Genomic DNA, 25,147 nt, shown 5'->3' on the forward strand with positions numbered 1-25,147 from the left:
ATCCTGTCAATAAACTGTGTTACTGTGGTGTGTGGTGTACTCGTTTATTCTGCTGGGTGGACAGAGGTGGGAGACGTTTAATAAATTTGCCTCATTGGGTAAATTAACGAATATTCTATCAGATCTGTCAACCCCTTATCAGTGCCTAGCTTATTATAGACCAATTCAGACCTTAGTGGTCACCCCGTGCCATCATAAATCTCAACGTTCACCCTACAAAGTCTCATGACAAGTGTGAGAAACACAAAACATACACAAACATTTTTTTACTCAATTTCCCTGTATCGTATGGGTTAATAGCTGTGTTATTGTACAGGACTGCACCGTACACTTGCATGCATGTGCAGTATACCCGTGCATTGATGGTTTTGTGTAATCGGTGAATTTGATTTTGCATTAATGTGTACATCATGCAGCACCTGTAAAGTTAACACCAAACTAGATTTGAAGCTTTCGTGACTGCAAGGATTAATACTCTTAGTTTTTTTCGGTTCAAGTTCAAGTTCATTTATTAGGTATAGCCCTGTGAGCCATTCGGCTCTTGAATCGGGTGCAACCGCAACAAACAAAAAACAAAAACATGAACAAAAAACATCTTAAAGTGAATATATGACTGAGTGCAAACAGAAAATCCAAGAAAAGACAGCAAAATATTGCAAGTCACGTAGGGGAAAAATAAGTAAATAATAAAATATTAGAAATAATCATATTATTTAATTTCTATTATCTTATTATTTACTTATTTTTCACCTACGTGACTTTACCGAAAAAACCAAAGAGTATTAACACCAAACGTCGCGCATTGTAAAAAAAAATCACTTCTAATTAGTCGCGAATTCGACGCTTGTACGCGCGAGTCTATGTACAAGTCCGGCTGCACAACCCCTGCTGACACCCCGTGGCGTGGCGAGGTGTTCAACTTGAAGGCGAAATTATCAAATTAAAAAAAAGTTAATCAAAACAACGAAAAAAAATATTCCCAATCTTAATTATGGAGCTTTCGTGACTGCAGGAATTATTCTTTGGTTCTTTCGGTTAAGTCACGTCTAAAGATAAAATAATAAATCTAAAGATAAAATTTTAGTTTATTATTTTATCTTTAGACGTGACTTAACCGAAAGAACCAAAGAAGAAAAATATTCCCACTCAAGTCCCTTTAAACGCGGCGCTTGACAAATTAATGTTGAACGGAGTCTCACGCGGGGTCAATTAACGTGCGCCTCTAAACCCCGCCCCCTTCGCCTACGTCACGCGACCTCTGGGCCAATGGGAGGTGGCGTTGCTGCTTTGCCGCCATTTCTTGTCGCCCGCGGCCTGGTAAGAAGGAGGTGGAGGCGGCGTCGCGTTAATTTGTTGAGTGCCTCCCCACACCACCACCACCCCGCTTCTAAATTAACGCGAGTTTGTTTTGAATTCATCGTAAGCGTCGCAAAGTTGACTAACGTGCCCGCAGCAACCTGTGCCGGTTGTGTGACTTGTTACGAACGTCCCCACGCCAACCTACCACCACCACCACCCCTCACGCCGCCGCGAGGTTTGAGAATTTGTGGAGCGAGGCGCTTGCGATGATGGTCGGGTTCAGTGTCAAAAGTTTGACATTTATATGTTGCTAAACGTAAAGTGTATTTATTTGAATGAGTTAGAAACGAAATAGTGTCACGTGCCAGGAGTGCGGGTGGATGGGGGGGGGGTGCGGTGGTGGCTACTGCGTTGGGGATTAGGCCTTCATCCAACAGTGTGTAGAAGATGTGTAACTTTTTACTGTGCACCTAGCCTGGCACAAGCGGTGTGTGGTGGTTGTTTGAATGTGTACCGTGTGTGTGCGTGAGATGGGGAGTGACGAGGTCAGTTACTTCACTTGACGTGAGGTCGATCGCGGAATCGCAGCTTCGTGAATAAATGGTGACATCGTGGCGAGGCCTACAAGCAGTGGATAGAGCATGCCGATGGGTTAACTTTGAAAGAGTACATTTATGATAATTGGGTACCTAGAGACTTTTTTTTCCCCAGCAGAATTTGTTCAAGCAGGCAAACTGACAGGTTTCGATTAGTCTCAGAGACTCGGGCTGTTACATTCTGTTAGGTTACAGTTCTAAATGCACGCGATTGACCAACGGAGTTATGGTCGAGTGAACTTTGTACATGTGCGTTTGTCCAAGCGTGTCAATTATACACAAGGCATATGTATATATAAAAAAAATGTGTAGTGTGTGATATATACCCGTCATCGCTACACCGACATCAAAACACAGAAGCCTCCGCATTAGAAAACACTCATTACGGCTACGAACAAATTAAAGATATCCGGTCCACAGACTTCCATTTGCTCCAACAACAGCCGCCATTCGCCACTAAATGACGGGGAGCGGTGGCGCAGTGGTTAGCGCACTGCTATGAACCAGACCACAACCGAGTTCGATTCCCGCTCACAGCCAACATTGGTGGCGAATATCTCAACCGGTGCTGGGCCCTCCCAAGGCCTGTAATGGGTTCTTGGTGTGTTGTGTAGATGCCAGCACTGAGAAGACAGGCGGTGTTGGTGATGACTAATACCTCGTGTGCCGTTCCGGCCTTGATAGCTGCTCCAGATCAGCACTTGCCCCAAGTCTATTAAGGCTATAGAAGGATCGTACTATACAGTACATCTGTACGTGTGTGTGTGTGGGGGGGGGGTGTTCTTCAAGTGTACCTAGCCTGGAACAAGCGTCAGTGGGTGATGTTACCGTCATTTAGTGGCGAATCGCGGCTGATGTCTGCGTTGGAGCAAATGGCATTCTGCATGGGTAGACTAGAGAACTTTAATTTTATTTGTGGCTGTTTATACGGTGACTTTCCTGATGCCGAGGAGGCTGCCGTGTTCTTTGGGTCTAGTGATGTAAGTCTAGTTAGCCAGGTTCGGAGTTGGGGCTGATTTTGCTAGTCGTAGTCTTCACCAAAGTGGTGCAACAAGGTTAAACGTGGCTGTCTTTCAGGGTAATGTCCAATTTATGACACAATTCTTACAGCGATTCGCCAACATCAGTCGGGTGGACTGCGCCCCTTCATAGGAATGTGGAATTTCCGCCAATGAAGATGAGCACAGTGCACCGTTCGTTTGAGCATGAGGTCACATTGAATTAACTTTATTTACATTAAATCATTGCAGGTAGTCTACTTGTATAAAACATGCTTTGCACAATTGCGTGTAAATTCCATGCAATAGTGTATGTGTATGTATGTGCTGTATGTGTATTGTGCATATGTTTATTGATGTGCACTATACATGTATGTCTAATTAAAGTCAGTACTGCTTATGTAATATTTAATAGGTTAATTTGATGGTGTCATTAAAATCATGTGTTGATTAGAACAGTAATGTTATAGGTGTATTTTGATGACATCCATCTTGTTCATATGCTGCCTGTATATTACATGTTATACTAATAATTAATCGATTTGTTATATTGAATAATTATCGATTCGTTATGTTTGATGTATTGATTGGCTATTTGTGAAATCGTATCATATTACACATTCTTTTGTAAAAAAATAGAACGCGGGCACATTTTTCCCAGTGACTTAAGACCTTTCGCACATGCACCCACTGCAACTTTTGAGAGCTCGTGTGACATAACTGACCGTTGGCAGTTTTTAACTGGAACCCACTGTGCACGCGAACAGCTTACACGAGCGATTTCAACATCTGCATGCATAGTATTACAGCAACTATGAATAACTGCATTTTAACTGTTTTCTGGATCACCAACAGGGTATATAATGCCGTTGTGAAATATGTGACTTGCATTTTTCAAAGTACGTATAATTTTTAACGAATTTTGCCACCAACCATAATGGAAACATGGTACGGTTAAAAATATGAAGGGTACCAAACATCTGATAATATAATTTTTGTTTGGTTTTAGTTCTTCCCGTTTTTCTCTGGATACTCTGGTTTCCTTCCCCATGAATACAATACTCGTAAGAGGAACTTCCATTCATATCCGAGACAGAAGCCTCCATTGAATCCTTATTACTGTTTGAAAGACGTGCACTCCAATTGCGTAAACTTTTCTGAAATGTATAGACTCAAAGTCAAGTCAAATGGAGTTCTTGCTCAAATTGGCAGAGGCAGTGCTCATCTGTATTTTATTATGGTTTGCAGTTCTGAGCTATTGGTGGAAAGTCGACATTGCTAATGGTGGGGTTGAATCGCCATCAGACAACCACTGTTGATTTCTCCACAAAGTGTTACTGTATCAATCCTGGAAAGGTGATGGGTTCAGCTCCTAACAAGACTTTAAACTCCCAGCCTCCCTGTATGGTTGGCACACATCTGCCATCAGTCATTTTGGAGGTGCCTGGGTTTTGCGTCCGTCAGCAGGCGCAGCAAGGTGCCTCTACGAGTCAATAAAAAGCAAGTAGGTTACAGATATAAATAATCCACTGCTAAATTAAAGTCTTCCCAAGCTGTCACCATTTCTCATGGTCCTGTCATGTAACCATCCACTATATGGCAGGACCAGAATTTCGCCACTACATTTGTGCGGCAGATAGATAACCTTTCAGACGCGTTTTCTTTCTTGGCTGATTCTTGGTTGTTCTTATCAACCACCAGACATTATAGTTCCTCATTATTCGAATGTTTTCTCCAGCCACCTAACTGTACTCCCACGTGCAAAGATGAACAAATAAGTGAATTGACCTTGCATCCCAAGCATAACCCTCCTGAAAAAGTCTTGAGACTCCATAAAGCTGTTCTGGGTAAACATTTGTAGTATTCACAATGCAAGTACATTAGCTCGTGTTGCAGCTGTTATGCGATTTGCCTTTGTTAATGAGAATATATTTGAATATAGGCTATTGAAAGTAGACATCGATGTTTATTATTATTATGGTACAGCATGACCGCAGTGGATTGACATTACATATCAATGTGGAAACTCTTAACGCCAATGCATTTATTCTTTTCAAATGTGTATATTCATTACTTAGAGGTAAGAATTGAACATTGCCCAACGGTTATGTTGATGTAACCTTTTTTCCCATATCTTACAGAGCCTCATGGTGTAAGCACAAATTGTGGTTCATTTTCTGTTGGCCCCCACAATTGATTTGTATCTAAGCAGCGTATGTTAATGTATCACAGTTCTGTTCCTGGTGACGTGTGTATTAATGTAGATGTTCTGTCCGCAATCAGTTTTTCAGATGTTTTAATTTCATATGCAACATCTTTAACTGCATTCCAAAGGGGAGCATTCCTTCATGTCAAGCAAGGTGTTCTATTTAAAGCCCTACAGCAAGTAGGTTACATATGTAGCAGTGCCAAATTGGAGTGCTTTTTGTATGGATTCTGGTTTAAAATGCTAAACTTGTAACCATCTCAAGAAGGAATCTCCTGAAATGCTTTTGAGATTCAGCGTGCCCTTCCTGGGTAAATAAAGGACTTTTATTAAATATGGGATCTGATCGTACTTCCAATCATGTGGTATTGTGTGCGGTATGAAAATATCCGTTCAGCTGCTCCAAGCTGATAAGCTTCAATATTTGAAGTTTGTTCCTGTTTGTTTTCTGTTACATCTCTTAAATTTCACGCAATCCAAATTGTTCTACGAAGAAGGACCATTGCCCAATACATTGCCTTTTTTATTTTTCCTTTTTAGGCAGTGGAGAAATGGGCCAAGCCGTCCTGATTGGTTGCTTTCTATTGTTACCAGTGGCCCTGGTTGCAATCCAAGCCTTTGGTTTGTCCTCTTCGCATCATGTCCATGTTAATGGCCACAACTCCAGTTACACGAGTGAACACCTTTATCTGCAAGCGAAGGGGCACACAGTGCTACTGTTGCCAGGGTTACTGCTGACAGCTTCGACTGAGGTCACTTTAACGGCTTTATTTTATCTTTGCCCACAGGTTTTGTGAAAGAGAACCACACGGCGCTTACACCTGTAATGGCCAATCAAGACAGGTGCGGTCCATTGCAACGCATGCCACCGATGACTTTGGACATTACCACACTGCGCGACTACTTGGCACGAATGAAGGGCAATGTCCACTGTTCCAAGGGAATACGTGTAATTTTGCCTTCGATAAGATCACGCTGAATTTGCCCGATGTCGTCAGAATCTCGGATGCTCAGCAGGGCTAAGCCTGGTTAGTACTTGGATGGGGGGGGGAAGCTGCCTGGAAATATCAGGTGTAATACAAGCAAAAATAAGTCACCATTGCCTTATTGACTGCTTAAAGTGATAAAATTAGTGGTGTCTGGGCAGAATTATGTCCGTGCATTTAGTCATGGTTTCTCATGATTTGTTTAAAATATAAATGAAAGACTTACCCAGAAAATAATTTCCTTTTCTATTTAATAATTATTTTTAACATGCTCTGGTTTTGTAAACGGTAGGTGGATAATTTTATTTCCTAGTGATTTTATGAATTTCTATTCTTTGAGAGCGTGGTATGATGCAAGAGTAAGTTTTTTTCTTGTTAGTACTGTTTAATTTGTATTGTGTGTTTTGTCTTGTTTATGTTGCATGCCTTGTATCTCCTGTTTCGTTTTTCCTCATTCGTTCCATTTCCCTGAAGCTGCATTAGCACATGATTTGCATAAATCGTAAACTAATGATTTTTTAGAGGCTTGATTTGATGCATGTATTGGGAGCATTAATTGATTCACCCTTGCGTCTAGTACACAGCTACCTTAAAATTTCCCCGTCCGAAGTTCATGAAAGGGAATTAGCGCAATCCACACTTAATTTCTTATTCCTATTTTAAAAGGCACTAATTATTGTGTGTTACGAGTGGCAGGCACGCGGTTGTTTGGAATGACACCAGTGTTCTGCAATTTTCACACTGTACACGACGCTCTTTGATGCAAATGTGTGGGGCTCGAGTATTTGACAATGCAAACGTCGGCCGATTTGTAACGATGCTCACGCACTGAATGTCCGGCGGGAGAACAGAGAGCCATTGATTGTGTGGAAGTGGTCCTAAGCACATTCAGTCCAGCATTTTCCAGCATACGCGCTTGGAGTTTAACGTTGCAGTTGCATGCGTGCCCTTCCAAACCCCTGAATATGCTTACTGCCTGTATAGGTCTCGGTGCACGTGGTCGTGATTCAGTGACTTTGAGGCAGGGGCAATTGGTTGTTCAAGGATGTTGGTAAAAAGGGAGGGCGTATTTATCTGGTGGCGAGCTGCTACCAAAGTGTTGGGTCTCCATGCAACTGTGCAGCGATGGAGCTGTACATATTTAAAAGTGCTTGTTGTTTAGAGAGCACACTCCAAAATACGTTTATTAATTTACCTTTAACAGATTTGTCTTTGGATTGCTTTGCTTGCAGTTTGATGTTCTCATGATGGCTTGCTTCGTGATTCTTGTAAAGAATATTTCTAAGTTTCACGTCACGGTGGACATATTCGAAAAGCAGTTTTATAATAATTAAAATTTATTATGCACATTCCATCCCAGGACCATCCCAATGCGCAATGCATGAAAATCAGGAAACAAAAACAGAACCAGGACAACTGACCAAACTAAAGAGGGAAGGCCAGTTTAATGAAATGGCTTTCAAAGCACACTTAAATTTATCTACCTACTCTGATTGGCTATTTTCAAGTGGCAAGGCTTTTCATAGCAAATGGGTGCCACGCAAACAAAGAGAGCAATCTAGACCTGGACGTGCTGAACAGTTGGAGATCAGCATATCTTAAGGACCTTGATGAAATATATAAATGCATTTTATGGGTTTTATTTGTTCACAACAGAGGTGAACTGTCAGTCTCCCTTCTGTTTACCTGTTGATTTATCTCAAGTAAATGTTTTATTAATGTTTTTATATGTTTCACGGTGTGTTTGCTGTGCATCAGTCAACACCCTGGACATCCTTGCAAACCAAATGGGTCCATCTTGAGGGATTTTTGTCATGAAATATTTCATAATAACAAATTGTGTCCATATGAGCATTGGGTGGCATTGTCCCCATAGCATTGAACTCCTCTTCACCAGCCGTCTGTGCTGTTGAATTCCTGAGTCTTCCGTCTTCGGGTTAGGCCAGGGGTCGGCAACCAAAATAACAAGAGCCATTTCTTTCCAATTCGGTACAAAATTCAGTATTTCAAGAGCCGCAATGCATCTGAGTACATACTGTACATACGTACATATCGTCAAGAAGCAGCCCGTAAAGAGCCGCATGCGGCTCCGGAGCCGTAGGTTGCCGACCCCTGGGTTAGGCTAAATGTCACATTTTATTTACATTCGCATGCATCCAAAGTATTGGTTCTTTGACAATTCCATGTGTGTGGCGAGAATTTAAGAATGTGTTTTTAAAATCAAAAGCTGTCCCGTTACTTTATAATTTATTTATTTTACTTCTACTTGCCTCTCTTATACTATTTGTTGCGCACGTTTGGGCTTTGTTTTGCGCGCGGTTGCACTTAATTTTGCTCGGTCGGTGTCAGCTGCCGAGGTCGTCACAGGGTTTATTTTCTCATTCCTATTGCATGCCCCTCTGTACCGTTCCTGTCCCGTTGTAAATGGTGCATCGGTGCACATTTATTGAGGGCGATATTGGAACGTAAAATACATATTGATTTTAACCACTCGTCACCTTTTGTTCATCCCACCGACCCCCCCCCCCCTTCCCAATAGATCAATGGAGTCGACCGAATCGACGGAAGAGGTGGATGAAGTGTACGTGGACTTGGTTCACGGTGACGCAAACGCCACAGGTTGGTGTGCGGTGGCTGCCTGCGGTAGTGCTGTGGTTACACGTGCATTGGGCAATGCGTTAATGCTATGTCAGAGTTATGAAGGGCAGAGGTTGCAATCCATTGCTGTGACTTGAGCCATGGCCTGTAATTGGATTGGTATCAACATTTGTTGTTATTTTCAAGACAGTTGCTGGGCATAGGCCCAAAACATCACATGGCCAGCAACAAACGGCACGATCAAAGTTACACGAATAAAGAGTTAACAAATGTTTTTGAATTGAGCAAACATTTAAAATGAGCAATTTATGGCCGGTCTCTCTTTACCAGTTGTCCGGAATTCCTTACGTCAGAATTCCGGTGGGGAGCAAATAAAACCACAGACTGGCCAATCACATTTATGGTTTGTTTGCGCGAATATTCAATATTACTTTTAATTTAACATGTACCGTGTAATTCGCTCTGTTGTGCGGTGCAGGCCGTTTACTCGCGAGTTTGTGTTTAATCACGATACCTCATCATGGCGACATATTTTTACCAGCTTCAAGTTTTCTTCAACTTGTTGTCCAAAAATGGCATGTGCTGGGAAAAATCAGCCCAACGCGAATCAACTTAATTTGGCGGTCCCATGGAAACGAGTTTTCTATCGGTCAATCTTAATTTTATATCGTGACTTTTTTTAAAGGGATCGCTTCAAAGCACATTCACTAAAATGTAATAAAAATATATGAAACGATTGGAAATTGTTTCCATGACAAGGAGAAACACTTTTAAAAGGTAGTAAGAAGTGGAAATACATGCTTGTGTTGCAGTCGAAACGTCGTGAGAATTTGTATTGTTTTATATTTTTATTATTTTATTATTTCTCTTCTACGTGACTTTACCGAAAGAACCAAGAATATGAATCCCTGCAGTCACGAAAGCTTTAAATCAAAAATATTTTATAGATTTTAAAAAGATACCTCAGTGACATGCCTGACGGGTTGCTGGAAGGAAACATCTTGATTGAGGGTAATACCCAAGTGTGTATATTCACGTATTTACGTATTGAATGTTTCGTGTGTTGCAGATGCGATCGCGCTATCCGCCAAGATGATGCAGGATCCTCAGGCTCTCGTGGCCATGCAGGAACGAGGGGACACACGTACCACGTCGCCCTCAGTCTACATGGAGAGGTACACGGAGGGGATTGTCTCACCCGGTTGGTCGCCGCCTCTCCTAAGTGTATGCATACATTTCTAGACAGTTTTTGGCACAGCACGGGAGACATTCATTATTCTTTGCTACTGAGATAGTACGTTCTACGTTATGCCCCGTCGATAGAGCCGCATGTGGTGGACTAAAGAGCCGCATGTGGCTCGGGAGATGCCATTTGGCCACCGCTGGTCTCCATGGAGAGGTACACGGCCGGGATTTGTTCAGCTAGGAGGTCTGCGCACCTCCTTTGCTTGCCCTTGAGGCCTTGAACTCCCTCCCTGCCCCATAGCCACTACTGCATGAAATAAAGTCATAAGTCAAAGTGATTTCTCACTCAAACCAGCGTTTGAGGCATTGCTCAACTCTTTCCAGCCCTGAGCTAGTTGTGGAAAATATCCTCATTTACTTGATACAGCTGTCGTGGCTGTGACGGTTCCACCTGAAGACGGAAGCTTGTGTTGCCTCCGAAACGTCGTGATTTTTATTTTATTTTACTTTTATTAATTTTAATTTTAATGTTTTGCCTACGTGACTTTACCGGAAAAAAAACCTAAGAATATGAATCCTTGCAGTCACGAAAGCTTCAAATCTAGAAAGAAAATACACTTTCCTCGAACGGGAGTGAGGCTAGGCATAGGACAACCGCTGGTGACTTACCCACAAAGTGGTCCTCATTTTATCGACCGCCAAAGGAATGATGGGGTTGAGTCACCCCCCCAACCAAGAATATGAACTCGAAACCTTCCCATTGGGAGCTGCTTGCTGTACTGCTGAGCCCACCTGTTTTAAAATGGACCCCAATAATTGACAGCGCTTGTAATAACACATGATCCATTCGGGTGTAAAGTATAATAAAAAATGTTTACCTCCACCCATGCCTGTTCTCAAGCCTCCAGCCCAAACATCGAATTCCATGACATGTTGGTGCAAGTTTTAGCACGGCTACATACAGCAATGCCCGGCAGCCTGTTCTATGCACAGCCAAGCAACTCTTTGATGTATGTGGAGGTTGAGTACAACATTGGTGTTTGTGTTCGTGTGTACTCTGGTGTGACCTGCAACTCGCGGCTTTTGAAATGATCAATTAATCAATTGATTATTGCATTGATTAATGAAATAAAATGATAGCGTGTCATTTGTAAAAGTGAATCATTTCCAATCTCCAAGGCTTAAAACCAACACTGATGAAGTATAACAATCTAGATTTAAAGTTTTCGTGACTGCAGGGATCCACACTCACGCTTTCCTTTGTGGCACTTGACAAGGTTTCTTGAATTGCCCCCAGCAGTATAAATGGGTACACCACAGTCGATTGGCAGGTCACGTGTAGTGGGGTAAAGTGTGGGTACTCTTACCTTTTCTGAGATGTCTGGCAAGCATGGAAGGGTAGTCGAAAATACCGCCGAGAGCTGTCTTAGAGCTACCTGTAGTGGAGGCCCATCCGCCAGCAGTGGCACGAGCAAGTAATTGTAGGGCTGGACCTTGACCTTTCACCTATGAGGGCATACGGCGGTGTCTTATTTAGACACGGTGTCTTAGTTGGTGATGAGTTCTTATTTCAGGGAATGACTTAGGAAGGCGACACTAGCTCTGCTGGTGTTATGGATTGTTGACTTGTCATTTCCATGTATGTGGTGGGCACGCTGGTTTAAACTACTCACAAAACGTGTCCATCAACAAATTGACAAAACATCCCAAAGCTGGACCAACCTGAAAATATCTTGAAAATGTGCGTGGCTTTCCTGGGTGATTAATGAACACATTTTTTTAACAAACTTGAACGCATTTGTCAATAACACTACCCGAAAAGGAATATATAATGGCCCTTAATAGCTATGCCAATACAGTATCACAGTAAAGCGTTTCCTAGTGGATAAGACAGACAAAGTAATTTGTGTGGAGATAGTGTTTGGCAAATGATGCCCCCATCATGTTGATGGAGAAGGGGTTACCCAGCAGTGCCATCTATATTCGCCGTGATTGTGGAGTCAAGTTAATTGTTTAACCAGGTGGAGGACAGCTTTAAGTTGTAGATGTTAGTGAGTGAGCTGGCAAGATTTCCTGCCAGAGACGAGCAAGTTTTGCAGGCACGTGCAGCGTCAAAATGTTTAGGTTGCCTTTAAAGTAATCTGTCCTTTTTATTAGAAATAGTTTTGACATTGCAGAACTCAGCAACGCTACCCCTCACAGGTATTGACTTGCTGCCGCTGGATGGGCGGCAGACAAAGTTACAAACTTGCCTTGGTATGGAAGCCTCGTTCCAGTTGCAGTGTTGTATTTGTATTGTTATCCGAAGCCTTTCTTGGGTTGACCAACTTTTCACACAATTCTTCTTTATCACACAAGAGATTTTTGAAGTAACAGTTCAGTATTGATTGCTCTTTAACTGGGCTTGGAACCAGGATCTTAGGCGTGCCACCCCTATGTACTGGCACGTGCGTCAACCCGCTGGGACACCCAGGCCCAGTGCTTCAACTCGATGTTTAATGCCCGTTTTTCACTTGCACATACGTGTTGCGCCGGCATGGAGCCTGCTTGGGTCCAGTACACCGGTGGTTTTCCGCTTGCATCTTCCGGAGTCGAGCAGGAACAGAGCTGCCCTATGCTGGCTTCATTTGACATCTTTATCTGGCTTGGGTCCAAGCCATGCTAGGGATGAGGCTAATGATCCATGCGATGTATGTGATGTCAGTTGGAACACAACTCAAACCCGTTCACAAATCTCAGTGTGGTCTACCAATCAAACTTAATTTGGAGCTTTTGTGACTGCACGAATTACTCTTTGGTTCTTTCGGTAAAGTTATTTAATTTATTATTTTCTCTTTATATGTGACTTTACCGAAAGAACCAAAGAGTGGTCTACCAATCCTTGCCTTAAAAGCAATGGACAACAGTCCATGCATGCGCCACCACTCAAATTAATCGTTGGTACATTTGCTATTAGCATCATTCTTGTAGCAAGAAGGCTATCATCAAGGCGCTGTGTTTCACAGACAATTTGCAATAGTTTCGCAGTAGGGGGCAATGCTGCTATGTGTAATCTCAATTGAGTATTTTTTTCCGGGTAAAATTTCATAACAGTTATATTGTTGAGTAATTAAAGTCCACTTTGAAGCAGATGGCATGCAATTTATGGCTAATACACACTGCAATAACCAGGGTGGCCTGCAGGATTCGAACTGCGAACCCTCCCAAACAAGCAGCGAATGTGTTCCCCGCTGTATCATGTGCGGATGGATGGGCGAGCGAGCCTTGGGGTGGATGGGCGAGCGAGCCTTGGGGTGGACGAGCGAGCGATCGGGCAATCTGACGTCGGAGGGGGATGGCGTTCTTCCCGTGCGCATCCCAGTTTGCCCAAGGTTGTGAAGAGGCGCGTGAACGCGCTGAGGAACCTGCAGGTGAAGTGCGCGCACATCGAGGCCAAGTTCTACGAGGAGGTGCACGAATTGGAGAGGAAGTATGCCGCCCTCTACCAGCCGCACTTCAACAGGGTGAGGGACACGCGCGCGTGGCTGCCCCACGCACATTCGCTCACTCGCCTGCTCATATAAGAACTCGTACACACACATTACCAATGCTTGCGCTGGGAGTGAAAAGATGAGTTAACCCCTGAGCAGGATTTGAACTTGTGATATTGTTATGTAAAGAGTCATGAGAGTAGGTCATGGTTAAAGCTGCAGAAATAGATATTGGTATTGCAGTGAATGTTAGGTGGAATGCATATAATTTAATTATGCCTCAAGCACAAGACCATGAGTAAATTACCCAGAATGCTTTAGTTCTTGTCAGATCTTGCTTTCTAAGCAGGATAGTGCTTGAATGGGCATCCACCTTCCACGCCGGGTTGTCATTCACAGCTGAGATGCTGTACTACGTGGTGATGACCAGAGGGGCGTGCAGCAAAATGTATTGTTGTACTGTGCTCCTATGCTCCCAAGTTAATGCTTTCAATTTTCACCAGCCTGCACTGACCAGCTTGATGAAGTCTGGTCAAACAACCCCTGCCCACACCCCCCCTTATAAAAAATGAAACTTTTGACGTTGACATTTGGTTTGTCTGCCGAGTGCTGAGCGCTTTGTCAATATTGGCAGGGCAGCTATCGGCAACGAGTAGATCAACTGAGGCGTAATGGGTTGTTGTTGGCGGTGTTATACAAGCATGTGAAATGGCCGCTCCATTCGCCCAACATAAATTGTCCTAATATTGCTAAAAATAAATAATTGTACAAGCGTGTAACGCGATAATTGTTATGGTTTCAGCCCACCAGTAAATTGAACATATTCCAAAACCAAAGTTAGCAATTGTACACGGCAGTTCACTGAAAACTGCATCAAGCATCTTCTTGACCTCGTGGGTTTCTGTACTGACACCTACCCTGAATTGTAACAATGTCGACTTGTTGGAGGGGTGAATTGTTGCATCCCTAATCTTGATGTTAAGTGTACTGTACTTATAAAACAAAAAAATTCTAAATTTCGATTTAAAGCTTTCGTGACTGCAGGGATTCATCTTCTTGGTTCTTTCGGTAAAGTCACGTAGAATGGAAATAATAAAATAATAAAAATAAAACATACTTAAATAATTCTCACGACGTTTCGGCCACAACGCAAGCAGCCGTCCTCAGGTGAAGAACAGGTCAGACGCTGTCTTTCTGACAGCCCTGTTCTTCACCTGAGGACGGCTGCTTGCGTTGTGGCCGAAACGTCGTGAGAATTATTTTATTATGTTTTATTTTTATTATTTCCATTCTACGTGACTTTACCGAAAGAACCAAGAAGTTAAAATTTCTACATTTATTTTAGTGCCTTGCTCTCACCACTCCTTTTGCTTGTTGTATTTGTTGTTGTAACTTGGTGACCTCGCCCCCGGCTGGACATCTCTGAAAAAGAGCTTCACAGCTCATCGGATTCCTCCGGGATAAATGAAGATTCTGATCAAGTATCACGCCAGACCATTCTTCACGCGAGTGTTGATGTTTTATATTTACCTACAGAGGCGAGAGATCGTGAGCGGTGAGATTGAGCCCACAGACCAGGAGTGCGAGTGGGTGGAGGAGAAAGATGAAGATGCAGAACTTGCTGTGAGTATCTTTAGGGTCGAAGGATGGTGCAGCGGGTAACTCTTCGCCTCACAGTAATGTGGGCCTAGTTTCAATTCCCATCTCGGGATACCTTTCTGTGGAGTTTGTAAGTTCTCCTGTTCTGCATGGATTTCGTCCAGGTTGTTTGGTTTCCTCTCATGGCTAAAAGAAAACACATTGTAACTGCTATTGACAAAACAACTGGGATCACACATAGCAACATCACCCCCTGCTTAGATCGCACATCGTAACTAAAACTAAACTAAAAACTATTTTTTAATTTTACCAGGTAAGGCCTGGCCATAAATGATAGCTCAACGAAGTGGCTTATCTTGTGGAAATTTATAGCAGCCAAATAATCGAAATAAATGTCTCTAAATCTGGAGGGAAAAACTCTTGAACCCGGAGAAAAAGCCACGCATCCACGGGGAGAACATACAAACTCCAAATATACAGGCGTCAGGGTCGGGATCAAATCCACGACCTGCATACCGGGTGAGGTAGTTAACATCTCGCCACCGCAGCGCCCCCAATAACAACGATACTAACTGTTATCATCAAGCTATCGCTACGACCATTATTAGCTGGACAGATAAGATAAACATTGATAAGCAGGTAAGGAGCTCATTAACATCAGACGTCTCTAAGGGATATCTGAGTTTCAATAAGTACAGCAAAACAGCAAATCAAACAATACAATAAAGCAACACCACTTAATACATTTACAACAAAATTAAGAACACATTCACATTTTATGAATTCGACTCGCCTGCAGGTGCTCGGTAGATTATTACAGAGCAGAATCGTGAGTTGGCAGTGCCTTCAGTAGGGCTTCAACAAGGTATTAACAATGGCTAATGATATATTAGGCAATATACATGTCTTAATTTTGGCATCAATTTTATCACCATGTCTCCTGTGCTTGTTTAACACAGCCACCTTAATAAATTCTTGTCATTTATTTAAATAATCGTAACCAGAAGTCACACATTGACATTTTTAAAAGTTACGTTGACTTATTAGTTTTAACCCTTGCCGGGTAGGGAACCGACTGAACTTTTCGGTAACAATTTCAGCCAAACTGCCCCAAGGCAATGCTCGACACAAATAACAGCTTCAATTGCGAGCTACGTCAGCACTGCATTCATTCTCCCCCCACCCCGCCGGACCCTCCCACCGCGAAGTTACTATGACATTTCATGATCACTAGGTGGCAGCACCGGTCCCTTTAATGCAGAAACAGACTAAATAAGCCGACATTGTGTCCTTCATACATCTCTCTCTCCACGTAAAAAAGTATGTTATTTTGTCACTTATATGCCTCGGCTGAATGAGACACTGAATGCCGAAAGCAGTCCAGAATTTTCTTGCACTTTAATCAATTACGTGGCCTCACCCAAACATTAAACTATGACTCTTAAACACCCCATGACGTGATTTACAAGAGAAGGACACAGTGTGCTGCGTTCATGGGCCCTATCCCAAATCACAGTAGAAATCAAAACTTTTTTTCTATTTATTACCATTATAAAAGTGTGTTTTGTCGTAAAATATGTTAGGTTCTTACCTGCTGAAATCAACTACATGAATTAATTTAATCGCCATTCCCTACAAAATTGTGACATGCATTGTTTCATTTACAGCCCTTTGTTAATGAGCTGCTGGTTGAAGGCCTCTCTCATGCTGTTTGTCTTGGGCTAGTTGTTTCACCATCCTTTACAACTCTAGCCAGTTCATGTTGGTGAGGCAACATTGCCAGGACCGGTTCAGCTATCACTCGTCACTGACGTTAGCCGTGGCTGGGTGTCAGAGCTCAAAAAGCCAAAGTGCACTGTGAACACGGCACACATGAGTTTGATTCCCCGCCACAGCTAGGGTCATTGACGAGCGATATCTGAACCTCCATGTAATTCGGAGTGTTGGTGACTCCATGGCATAGGGGCGGCTAATTCTCTGTTACAGCACTGAGCCTGCAATGCTGGTATTCTGGGTTCTATTCTGAGCGGCCACTTAGCAATAAATGGGGTTCTCAGATGTAGTGAGTGATGGTCTCAGCCCAGTTTTCAATTACTGCACAAAAACCCGGAATTTGAAGTGTATTTTTCATGGTATTTGGCTTCTTGCATCTGAGTACTGGTGAATTAACACGTAACGGACACTTTTTTGTGGGACATATAAAATGTGCTCCCCCGGTGTGACGACAGTGGCCTATTGAAAAGACTTGAGGAAGTAGTTATCTTATATTACCTTCTACAGCTCAATACAATGCCGATAGCACAGCGGGATGTCAAATGGGACATCAAACAATGAACCTAGCATTTTAGACAAAGGCCCCTTATCATGGCTCTCAACAGTGACAATCGTGTAAATGCACCCGATCGCAATCTGCCTATTTCTGTGTTATACAGCAGTGGTAAAAAAAAAAGTCTACACCTTATTCATTATTTATTATCACGGCATCACCGCCTCCGGAAAATATTCTTTCCGAGTCTGAAAGCTTGCCCATGCTTACGTGCGGTTTGCCCAGGCAGCTGCCCAAAGCGTGGTTTCATTTGAGGTAACGCTGCATGGCCATCTGTGTGCAACACAAACACACATTCTCGCGTCAAAAAGACCGGCAGACGCTCTTTAGCGTTACAACACTACCTTTGTTTAAATAAACACGATAGGTTTTTTCCGTTCCGGTGGTTCTGTTGTTGATAGTTATCGCTGACAGGTGATTGCAATGTGGCGGGGAGCCGTGTGTTGTTTTTTCCAGTGTTGCCTGCATTGGGCGGGACCAAATGTTACCTAAGCAGCAGCTCCAAGGTTAGAGCAGTTGGAGTGCTCGGCCCCTAATTGAAAGGTCATGTGAGGTCAAATAGCAGTCAAGGTCAAATCACACTGATGTCCCTGTGGGGGTGGACAATACTCGTCCTGCCATTATTACCATTAGGGATGCGAACGACAACTGGTCAACCAGTAACCAGGTTTCATCGTGGATTATAACTGGTTCTGAAAGTCAGAAACTGGTTTCACCAATTTAAGTTTAATTCTAGTAATGAATGCACTGATTGGTACGTGCTGATGTGCAAGCAGCATGGTGGCCTAAACCATCGTGGCCTAAGCCCCCCACCGTGCTTTACCCTTTTCTTCTTGTTTCTCAGTCGAGAGGTAAAGAGGCAACCCCCTGCAGTTAGTTTATTGGTTGCTCACGCCACTACTGGCGTTTCCACTGGAGGGAGCTGCGGATGATATTTGGTCTAATTTTCCATGCTGACCAGACGTTATGGAAAGAGATCGGCATGCCCACATTTCACCCCACCATACCATGATCTGCTCACCATTACACTGCTGTAACTGCCTTTGTTTCCCAGTTAATAGTACATTTTTTTGTTAGAGCTGAAGCCAGAGTACCCAAATTAATCCATGCATACGATGGAATTAAAACTGGAAGCTCTACCTTCGATAGCTTTAGGAATTCATTTCTGTACCACTTATCTGACCATCTTGAACACCTGGTGTTCCCATCCAGCTATGAACTGGGCTTGACCCTCCGATTAACGCGATTTGCTACATGCGGTGCGAAAGAAGTTCAACATGCATCTTGACGAGATTAGGTGCATCCAGATGATTGGGTGACAGGCTTGGGAGACCTCGGGTCTGCTTGGCTCACAGGGCTGACGTGTGCCTTGTGTTCCACGTGCTTGTTTTTGCGTGCGTATGGGGCGACAGGACGACGTGAAGGAGAAAGTGAAACTGAGCGAGGAGCAGAATGACGCCGAGAGTGCCAACCCCAACGGTATTCCCGAGTTCTGGCTCACCGTCTTCAGGAACGTCGATCTGCTCAGTGACATGGTGCAGGTATGTGTCGCACAAGGTCAAGGGGTCAGCGTCTCGCGGTGTCGAGATGTAAACTACCTCGCCTGGTGTACAGGAGGTCGTGGGTTTGTTCGTGGCCCTGTTGCATATTTGGAGTTTGCCTGTTTCTCCCCATGGTAGCATGGATTTTTTTCTCCATGTCCTATTTTTCCCTCCACATTTTAAATCAACGTACGTTTAGAGTATTTGGCTACTATACATTTCCACGTGATAAGCCACTTCGTTGGCCTATCATTTGTGGCCAGATTGCTTCTGAAAAAGAGCTGTATAGCTCGGTGACCCTTACCTGGTCAAATAAAAATAGTTTTTAGTCTAAGTTCTAAATTATATTTGAGAATTTGTAGCGCGAACAGTTTTCATTCCCTCTCGGAGAGAGAGATTCAGAGGCGTGGAAAGCCACTGACAAGCAGCCAGAACCGGTGCCAACAATCGCCCGAGATCTGTGGTCCTATTTTGGGATGTTTAGCCAACTCTTAGTTTTTACACATGAGGCAGGTAACTGGAGTACCTGGATAAAACTCATGCTTGCGGTGGGGGGGGTACAGAGTGTATACATGTTGAAATTAACCCACTTGCTGCCGTACTCGCCGTACCATGGCAAGCCAGGAGATGAGGACCTTGATGCCCACGGGTAGGGAAAGAGTTTGACGAGTTTGTATGGTCCATTTTAGTTTGTTTTCCTTTCCCACACCTTTGATTAGCAATGTTGGATACGTAGTACGGTGCGAAAGAAGTTCTACGTACACACATACAACCCTTGCCTCTACAGTGTTGGATTACAGGCATGTGGCATAGTCACCAGTGTGCGCTGCCACTTTCCAGCAGTTATTGACTTTGCCACATTCTTCACATAAAGCACAACGTTCTGTGTTAAATACTTTTTGGCTTTGTATGCTTCTGCGTTACGACACAGCTGCAGTTATTGAGGCACTGCATGGAATATTTGTCCATGTTTGTGATCATTAATGCAGCAGAGGCATTCACAGACGTCTACACCCGAGCAGATGAGCCGTGCAGCTTGGTCGCATGTGTTCTCCTTTGTTCCGCACAGACAGCTGTCATCAGGGGGGTCTCCCCTCTGCTAAAACAGAAAAAAAACTAGGTGGACGTTTGAATGATTCTAAGATTAGATGTATGATATAAGGTGCTTTAAGTGCTGGTATATTTGAGGTGCCGAATAAATGCAAATCCTTCTTCATAATTCGCTTGCTTTTCAGGAACACGACGAGCCTATCTTGAGGCATCTGCATGACATCAAAGTGAAGTTCTCAGAGCAAGGGATACCGATGGTAAGAAAACAAAATGCGCGGTGCTCGGACGCTGCGTAGCATGCTTGGCAGTCTCCCTTATAGCTACCAGTAACCACGTATGGAATGTAAGTAAGACATTCGGTGTGGTCAGGTGGCTAATTGTTTTATTTCTTTTATTTCCACTACTGGCTCAGGGCTGGTAAGCAGGAAGATCGAGGACCGCCTCAAAGCTATGCACTTTTAAATCTAGATTTGAGACTAATTTCTTCAGAACTGCTTATTGTGTGTCGTTGTCCTTCCCCGCACCTCCAATTTGCACAGTTGACTACGTACAGTGAGAAAGAAGTTCAACATACACACGTACAATTGAGCAGGAAAGCACTTAATTTTTGTTACTTTGTTAAACACATATGCAGCGTTGGTCGTTGCATTTATTTCGTGCAGCAACGTTTCGCGTTCTTCATAACTGAATTGAAATTGATGACATCCGAAAAGGAAATCAATTGGCTCTCCGTCAACGGTTGATGCACGTTGCGTGCGCTCGGGAGTTTTGCCTCTGCGCGGCCGCTCTCGCTGCCGTGCCGTGTGCGTGCGCAGCCTTAATCGCCGCGTGTCATTGTCACGTCTGCGCGGCGGATAAGGCGGCTTTATTTGGCGAATGCTTGTGTTTGGCGTGTGCGGAATTTGCGTTGCGGCCGCCCCACGTCGGTCCAATCTCGCCTTCCCCGGCCCGCGGGCGTTCGCTTGCTCATTCCGTGCGTTCCTCCCTGCCCAGAGACGCGTTGGCTCCTCCGCTGTCATCCCGTCGCCCCCCCCCCCCCACCGCATCGTCCAACCTAAACCCCCTACCCCATCACATGCACCTCCGTTTTCGTGGCATTTTCTTGCCTATAATTTTTTTATGCTTTTGTTTCTTATTTTCACTTGTATCTCGACAACATAAAAACACACAGCACCTGGGCACACATGTTCCAAGCATCTGTAGCAACATGATTATTATCATTGTCCTCAGCTGTGATCTACTCATGACTGAAAGAGAAGTGAGAGGAAGAGAAAAGGATGAAAGAGGTTGATAGAAATGAAAAATAATCGGGAAAGAACGAGGGGCAAAAAGAACATGAAAGTTAAATCCTGAATGAATCAACAAACGATGACAATCTCGCTTTGTAATTTATTTTACAGTTGGGCCTCATGATGATCTGGCCAAATTTCAAGGCCCCCCTCCACCTCCCGAGGTGGCCAAACAAATAAAATTGTTACGGGTACAAGATGTACATGTCGTTTGTATTCCCTGGGTTTCGGGCACTGGCTGAGCTCTTGGCTCCGATTTAGAACGTTGGAAGTTCAAATCCTGTTGGGGTTTCATTCAGCCAACCAACTATGACATTGTTAGAAAGAGTACCTCTGCGTGGAGACAGTAGTTATATGCATAAACCCGGCCTCGTCAAAGGAATGTGGAATTTACAACATTGGCTCAGAGCCACCAATGCGGGTGAGCACACCCTTAACCTTTTTGGAGGCACTCGGCTTGGCAACATAAGCAAAACTCAATGTCCAAGCCAACTTACAGTATAGAGTGGAAGTAAAGTTGAGGGCAGGAGTGGTGGCGCAGTGGTTGGCGCGCTGCGATATGAACCTGCCAACCTTATTTTAATTGGCGACCGATATCTGAATTGGTCCCTCACCAACCGGCACTATTGACAAAGCCTGGTTAAGTATGATGAAACAAACCACCACAACCACCATGGCACGGGCAAGCCTCGATCCAGAAATCAATTGACAAAGGGTACAATTATTATTATTTGGAAAGACAAACCGATCATTAAATGGTATCCATGTACATCGACGACAAATATGTATCGATGACGTTCAAGTGTGCAGATGGTGGAATGGTTGAAGTACTAGCTGCAGCCTTTCCGCACTAAAAAGGTCGACTTAATTTTATGTTTACGCAAGCCCTCACAATTTGAAGACCGCGCGTGAAGCTCGCATGCACGCACGCGACGCCACATTTGACTGCAAATTAGAGGTTGCATTCAGGTGCCTGCATGAGCAAAAATCTGACAATCCTTCCCACAAGCACGCGATGCTATCTGCCCACAAAACTCGGGCAAAAACCCCAGCTCTTAAGTCGGGGCGCATACCTTTGGTTTAGATGGTATGTGGCCTTTAAGTCGGTACATCCCTTTTTATCAGTCCGAGCCCATTGGGGCATATCTGCTGTGAAATGCAAGGTTTGTTGTTGTTTAATGAGAACTCCAGAAACCAGGATAGTCTCGTTTGTAAGAGTGACCTGCAGCATTAAGTCTGCCAGTAGGGAGCAATGAATATCCTAAATGAGTGTTTGATACCTCCTTTGCCAGTACCAAAATATGAGAATAGGTTTTCTCATATTTTGATACTGGCAAAGGAGGTCCCATGATAAAGATGCTCACCCCGAGCCCTCATTACTCTGATAGTGCATTGTCTTTGTGCTGTACGTCTTTTGGCGTCCTCTGGTCTAACACCGTTTGAGACGAGGCTCAAAAGAAAGCTGTCTCTGGTATGGACCAATCAGTTTCAAAGACAATGCACATATTATCAGAGTACTTTGTTTTTGCATTCTGACCACAAGTATTGTGGTTAATGCAGACATAATTCTTTGTAAAGGTTTCAGTTTTGGTGTTTTAATATCTGAACACCATACTCTTTGGTTCTTTCGGTTAGTCACGTTGGTAGAAAAAAATATATGTCACAATATGCTATGAGTAGCGAGACTACGCTTAAAGAATTGCAGTTGACGTTCCTCTGGGGTGAATAACATTTGTACCATAGCATGTAGGTTTTTGCAACCAATATGAAATTTGTATCCTGGAATATGAAAAACAAATACAGCAATGCAGTGTAAAAGTTAATAGCATCAATGTGTATCTCATCTTCAACAAGCACTGCGTTGGTGTTCATCTCTATTGACGATCCTCAGATATTGGAGGAATTCTCACCACCACCACCAGGACCAGCTGATGACTAGCCTGTGGATGAGTCCTCACACAGGACGATCAATATTGACATACGACAGATAGTATTATTATTGATTTTGGGTTAGGCCGAAATATACATACATAAAAGACTTTCTTTCGAACAGCTTTTTGTTTTAATTTGTCCTTCCACCGCACCTCCGATTACCACGGTTGGCTACGTACGGTGCGAAAGAAGTGCAACATAGATGCAGGCCATGTACTGCTGTGTCTTTTAAAAAGTGTACATATATTTATAACAGATCTTCGAAATACCAACACTAGATATAACGTTTGACAAAAAAAACTCCATTTAGATATTTTATTTTTTAAACACTGCACTTGAGCAGTATGCCTAGAGGTTCTTGTTAGCTTGTGTTTAGATTTCACACTGGAGACTACACCATTCCTGAATGCACGCACTCAGTAAGTTGCATAACATTCCCAATTGGTGTCATGAGACACCTTGTAAAACAACTAATGTTGGGTAATTTTGAAAGACGAAAGTCTTTTTATATCGACATAAACAGTCAATACTCCCAACCGCAACAATATATATAAACCATGCAATTGGAACCAGATAATAAAACCTCAATTACTCATTGCCAAATCTGGGTAGACGCTGGCAACATCTGAATCGTAAAAATGTGGAGGCTCACATAACACATTCCTGCGGAGGGAGCTGGTAGGAACGTTGGGTTGCTCTGTCAATGGCCAGGGTCAACGGCGGCGTGGTGTATTCCGCAAATATGCCCGACTGTGAGGGCGGGCACAAGCCGGCGTGAGTAGGTTAAACGTTGAGTTTTTTAAGGGCACCACGGGGTGACCAGCCCCTCCCCACCCAGCCCCTCCCCACCCCACCCAGCTTCTCCTCACCCTCCCCACCCAGCCCGTTCCCACCCAGCCCTTCCCTCCCCACCCAGCCTCTCCCTGCACGACGGACAGACGGACACAATAATCCCCTGTGGGCTGGTGTAACCAGGAGGCTCCTACCAGTATAAACCACTGATTAGCACGCCGTAGATGTGGCAGCCTTCATGGGCAGCTGAATGCAGAAAAACATGAATCACTTCACTCTATTGTCCTTCCGTAACTTTCTATTGGAACACAACATTTAAATAGTGAGCTTGTTAATGATAATTAATTTCTGATCGAGGAAAGTTTCTCATTGAGTCTGAAGACACTTTCTCAAGATAGTCCTGTACAGTAAACCCTTGTTTATTCGGCACATGGTGCTCTGGCCTTGCCGAATTATCCAATATTCCGAATTGTATACAATGGTACTCCCCAGTGCTTCCTGCCCTAATAATATTTTTTTCCGAATTTGTTTTCCAAACTCTTCACACACCATTCACATTGTGACACACACCCTGCATCAATTCCATCCAAAGCTTTGGATTTGTCTCGCAGACTAATCGATTTATGCTTCAGTCCCTTTCTATTACTTCTTGATGTAGGTGTAGATTTCTGAGAGGGTTGGCTTGCACAGAGTGCATAAACAAGATGAAGTCCAAAGCAACAGGTCTGCACTAACGCTCACCATGCGCGCCAGTACGAGACTGAGTGGTTGTTTTGGTTGGCGGCGCGTGGCGGCGCTCCACGTGTATGCCGAAATTGGAGCATTCGGTACGGCAATTCGGCTCGTTGGGAATGACTAGTACTGTATATATGCCGAAAGCGCAGCCGTGCCGAATTGTCCCAAATTAAGAATTATCAAATCCTGAAATAACGAGGGTTTACAGTATTGGGATTTTTTTCCTTCCAATTTCATTCATACGAGGAGGGCAACACTGGAAGCGCCATGCAGATACATTTAGGGATGAATTGCTGTACTGCCATTTCTTGACCGTCTCACAACCTGAGTCTACAACACCTGGTTATTCCCAGGCAGTTACCATCCAAGAATTGACCATGCTTAACTCTGATTAGCTTGTGAGACCTAGCTTTGATGAGTTAATTCATGGTTTTTTGGCCTCGCTCAAAAGCCTGCACTTATGGGTCAGCAACCAATTTTTTTTTGCTGCTACATCCACATACAAATCTGTTTGAACCCCCACCAACATCTGCCTCCAAGATAGC

The 25,147-nt window shown here is 43.7% G+C and overlaps 1 protein-coding gene across 4 annotated transcripts in view; it reads left to right on the forward strand.

Moving 5' to 3' along the window:
- Positions 1 to 1,273: 1,273 nt before the first annotated feature.
- The window catches only part of LOC133343472 (nucleosome assembly protein 1-like 1), a 44,605-nt gene continuing 20,731 nt past the window's right edge, over positions 1,274 to 25,147 (forward strand). Inside the window, exons 1-8 of one of the 4 annotated variants that reach the window (XM_061553138.1) lie at positions 1,274 to 1,317; positions 5,888 to 5,942; positions 8,625 to 8,704; positions 9,753 to 9,858; positions 13,230 to 13,371; positions 14,875 to 14,961; positions 18,676 to 18,804; positions 20,040 to 20,111. In XM_061553138.1, the coding sequence (XP_061409122.1) occupies positions 5,926 to 5,942; positions 8,625 to 8,704; positions 9,753 to 9,858; positions 13,230 to 13,371; positions 14,875 to 14,961; positions 18,676 to 18,804; positions 20,040 to 20,111 (633 nt within the window). In that variant the 5' untranslated portion in view covers positions 1,274 to 1,317; positions 5,888 to 5,925. The other 3 variants (XM_061553146.1, XM_061553129.1, XM_061553121.1) reach the window with 3 other exon arrangements.

Source organism: Lethenteron reissneri, chromosome 2, assembly GCF_015708825.2.
Source record: "Lethenteron reissneri isolate LAM-NWPU_2019-01 chromosome 2, ASM1570882v1, whole genome shotgun sequence".
Lineage (NCBI taxonomy): Eukaryota > Metazoa > Chordata > Hyperoartia > Petromyzontiformes > Petromyzontidae > Lethenteron > Lethenteron reissneri.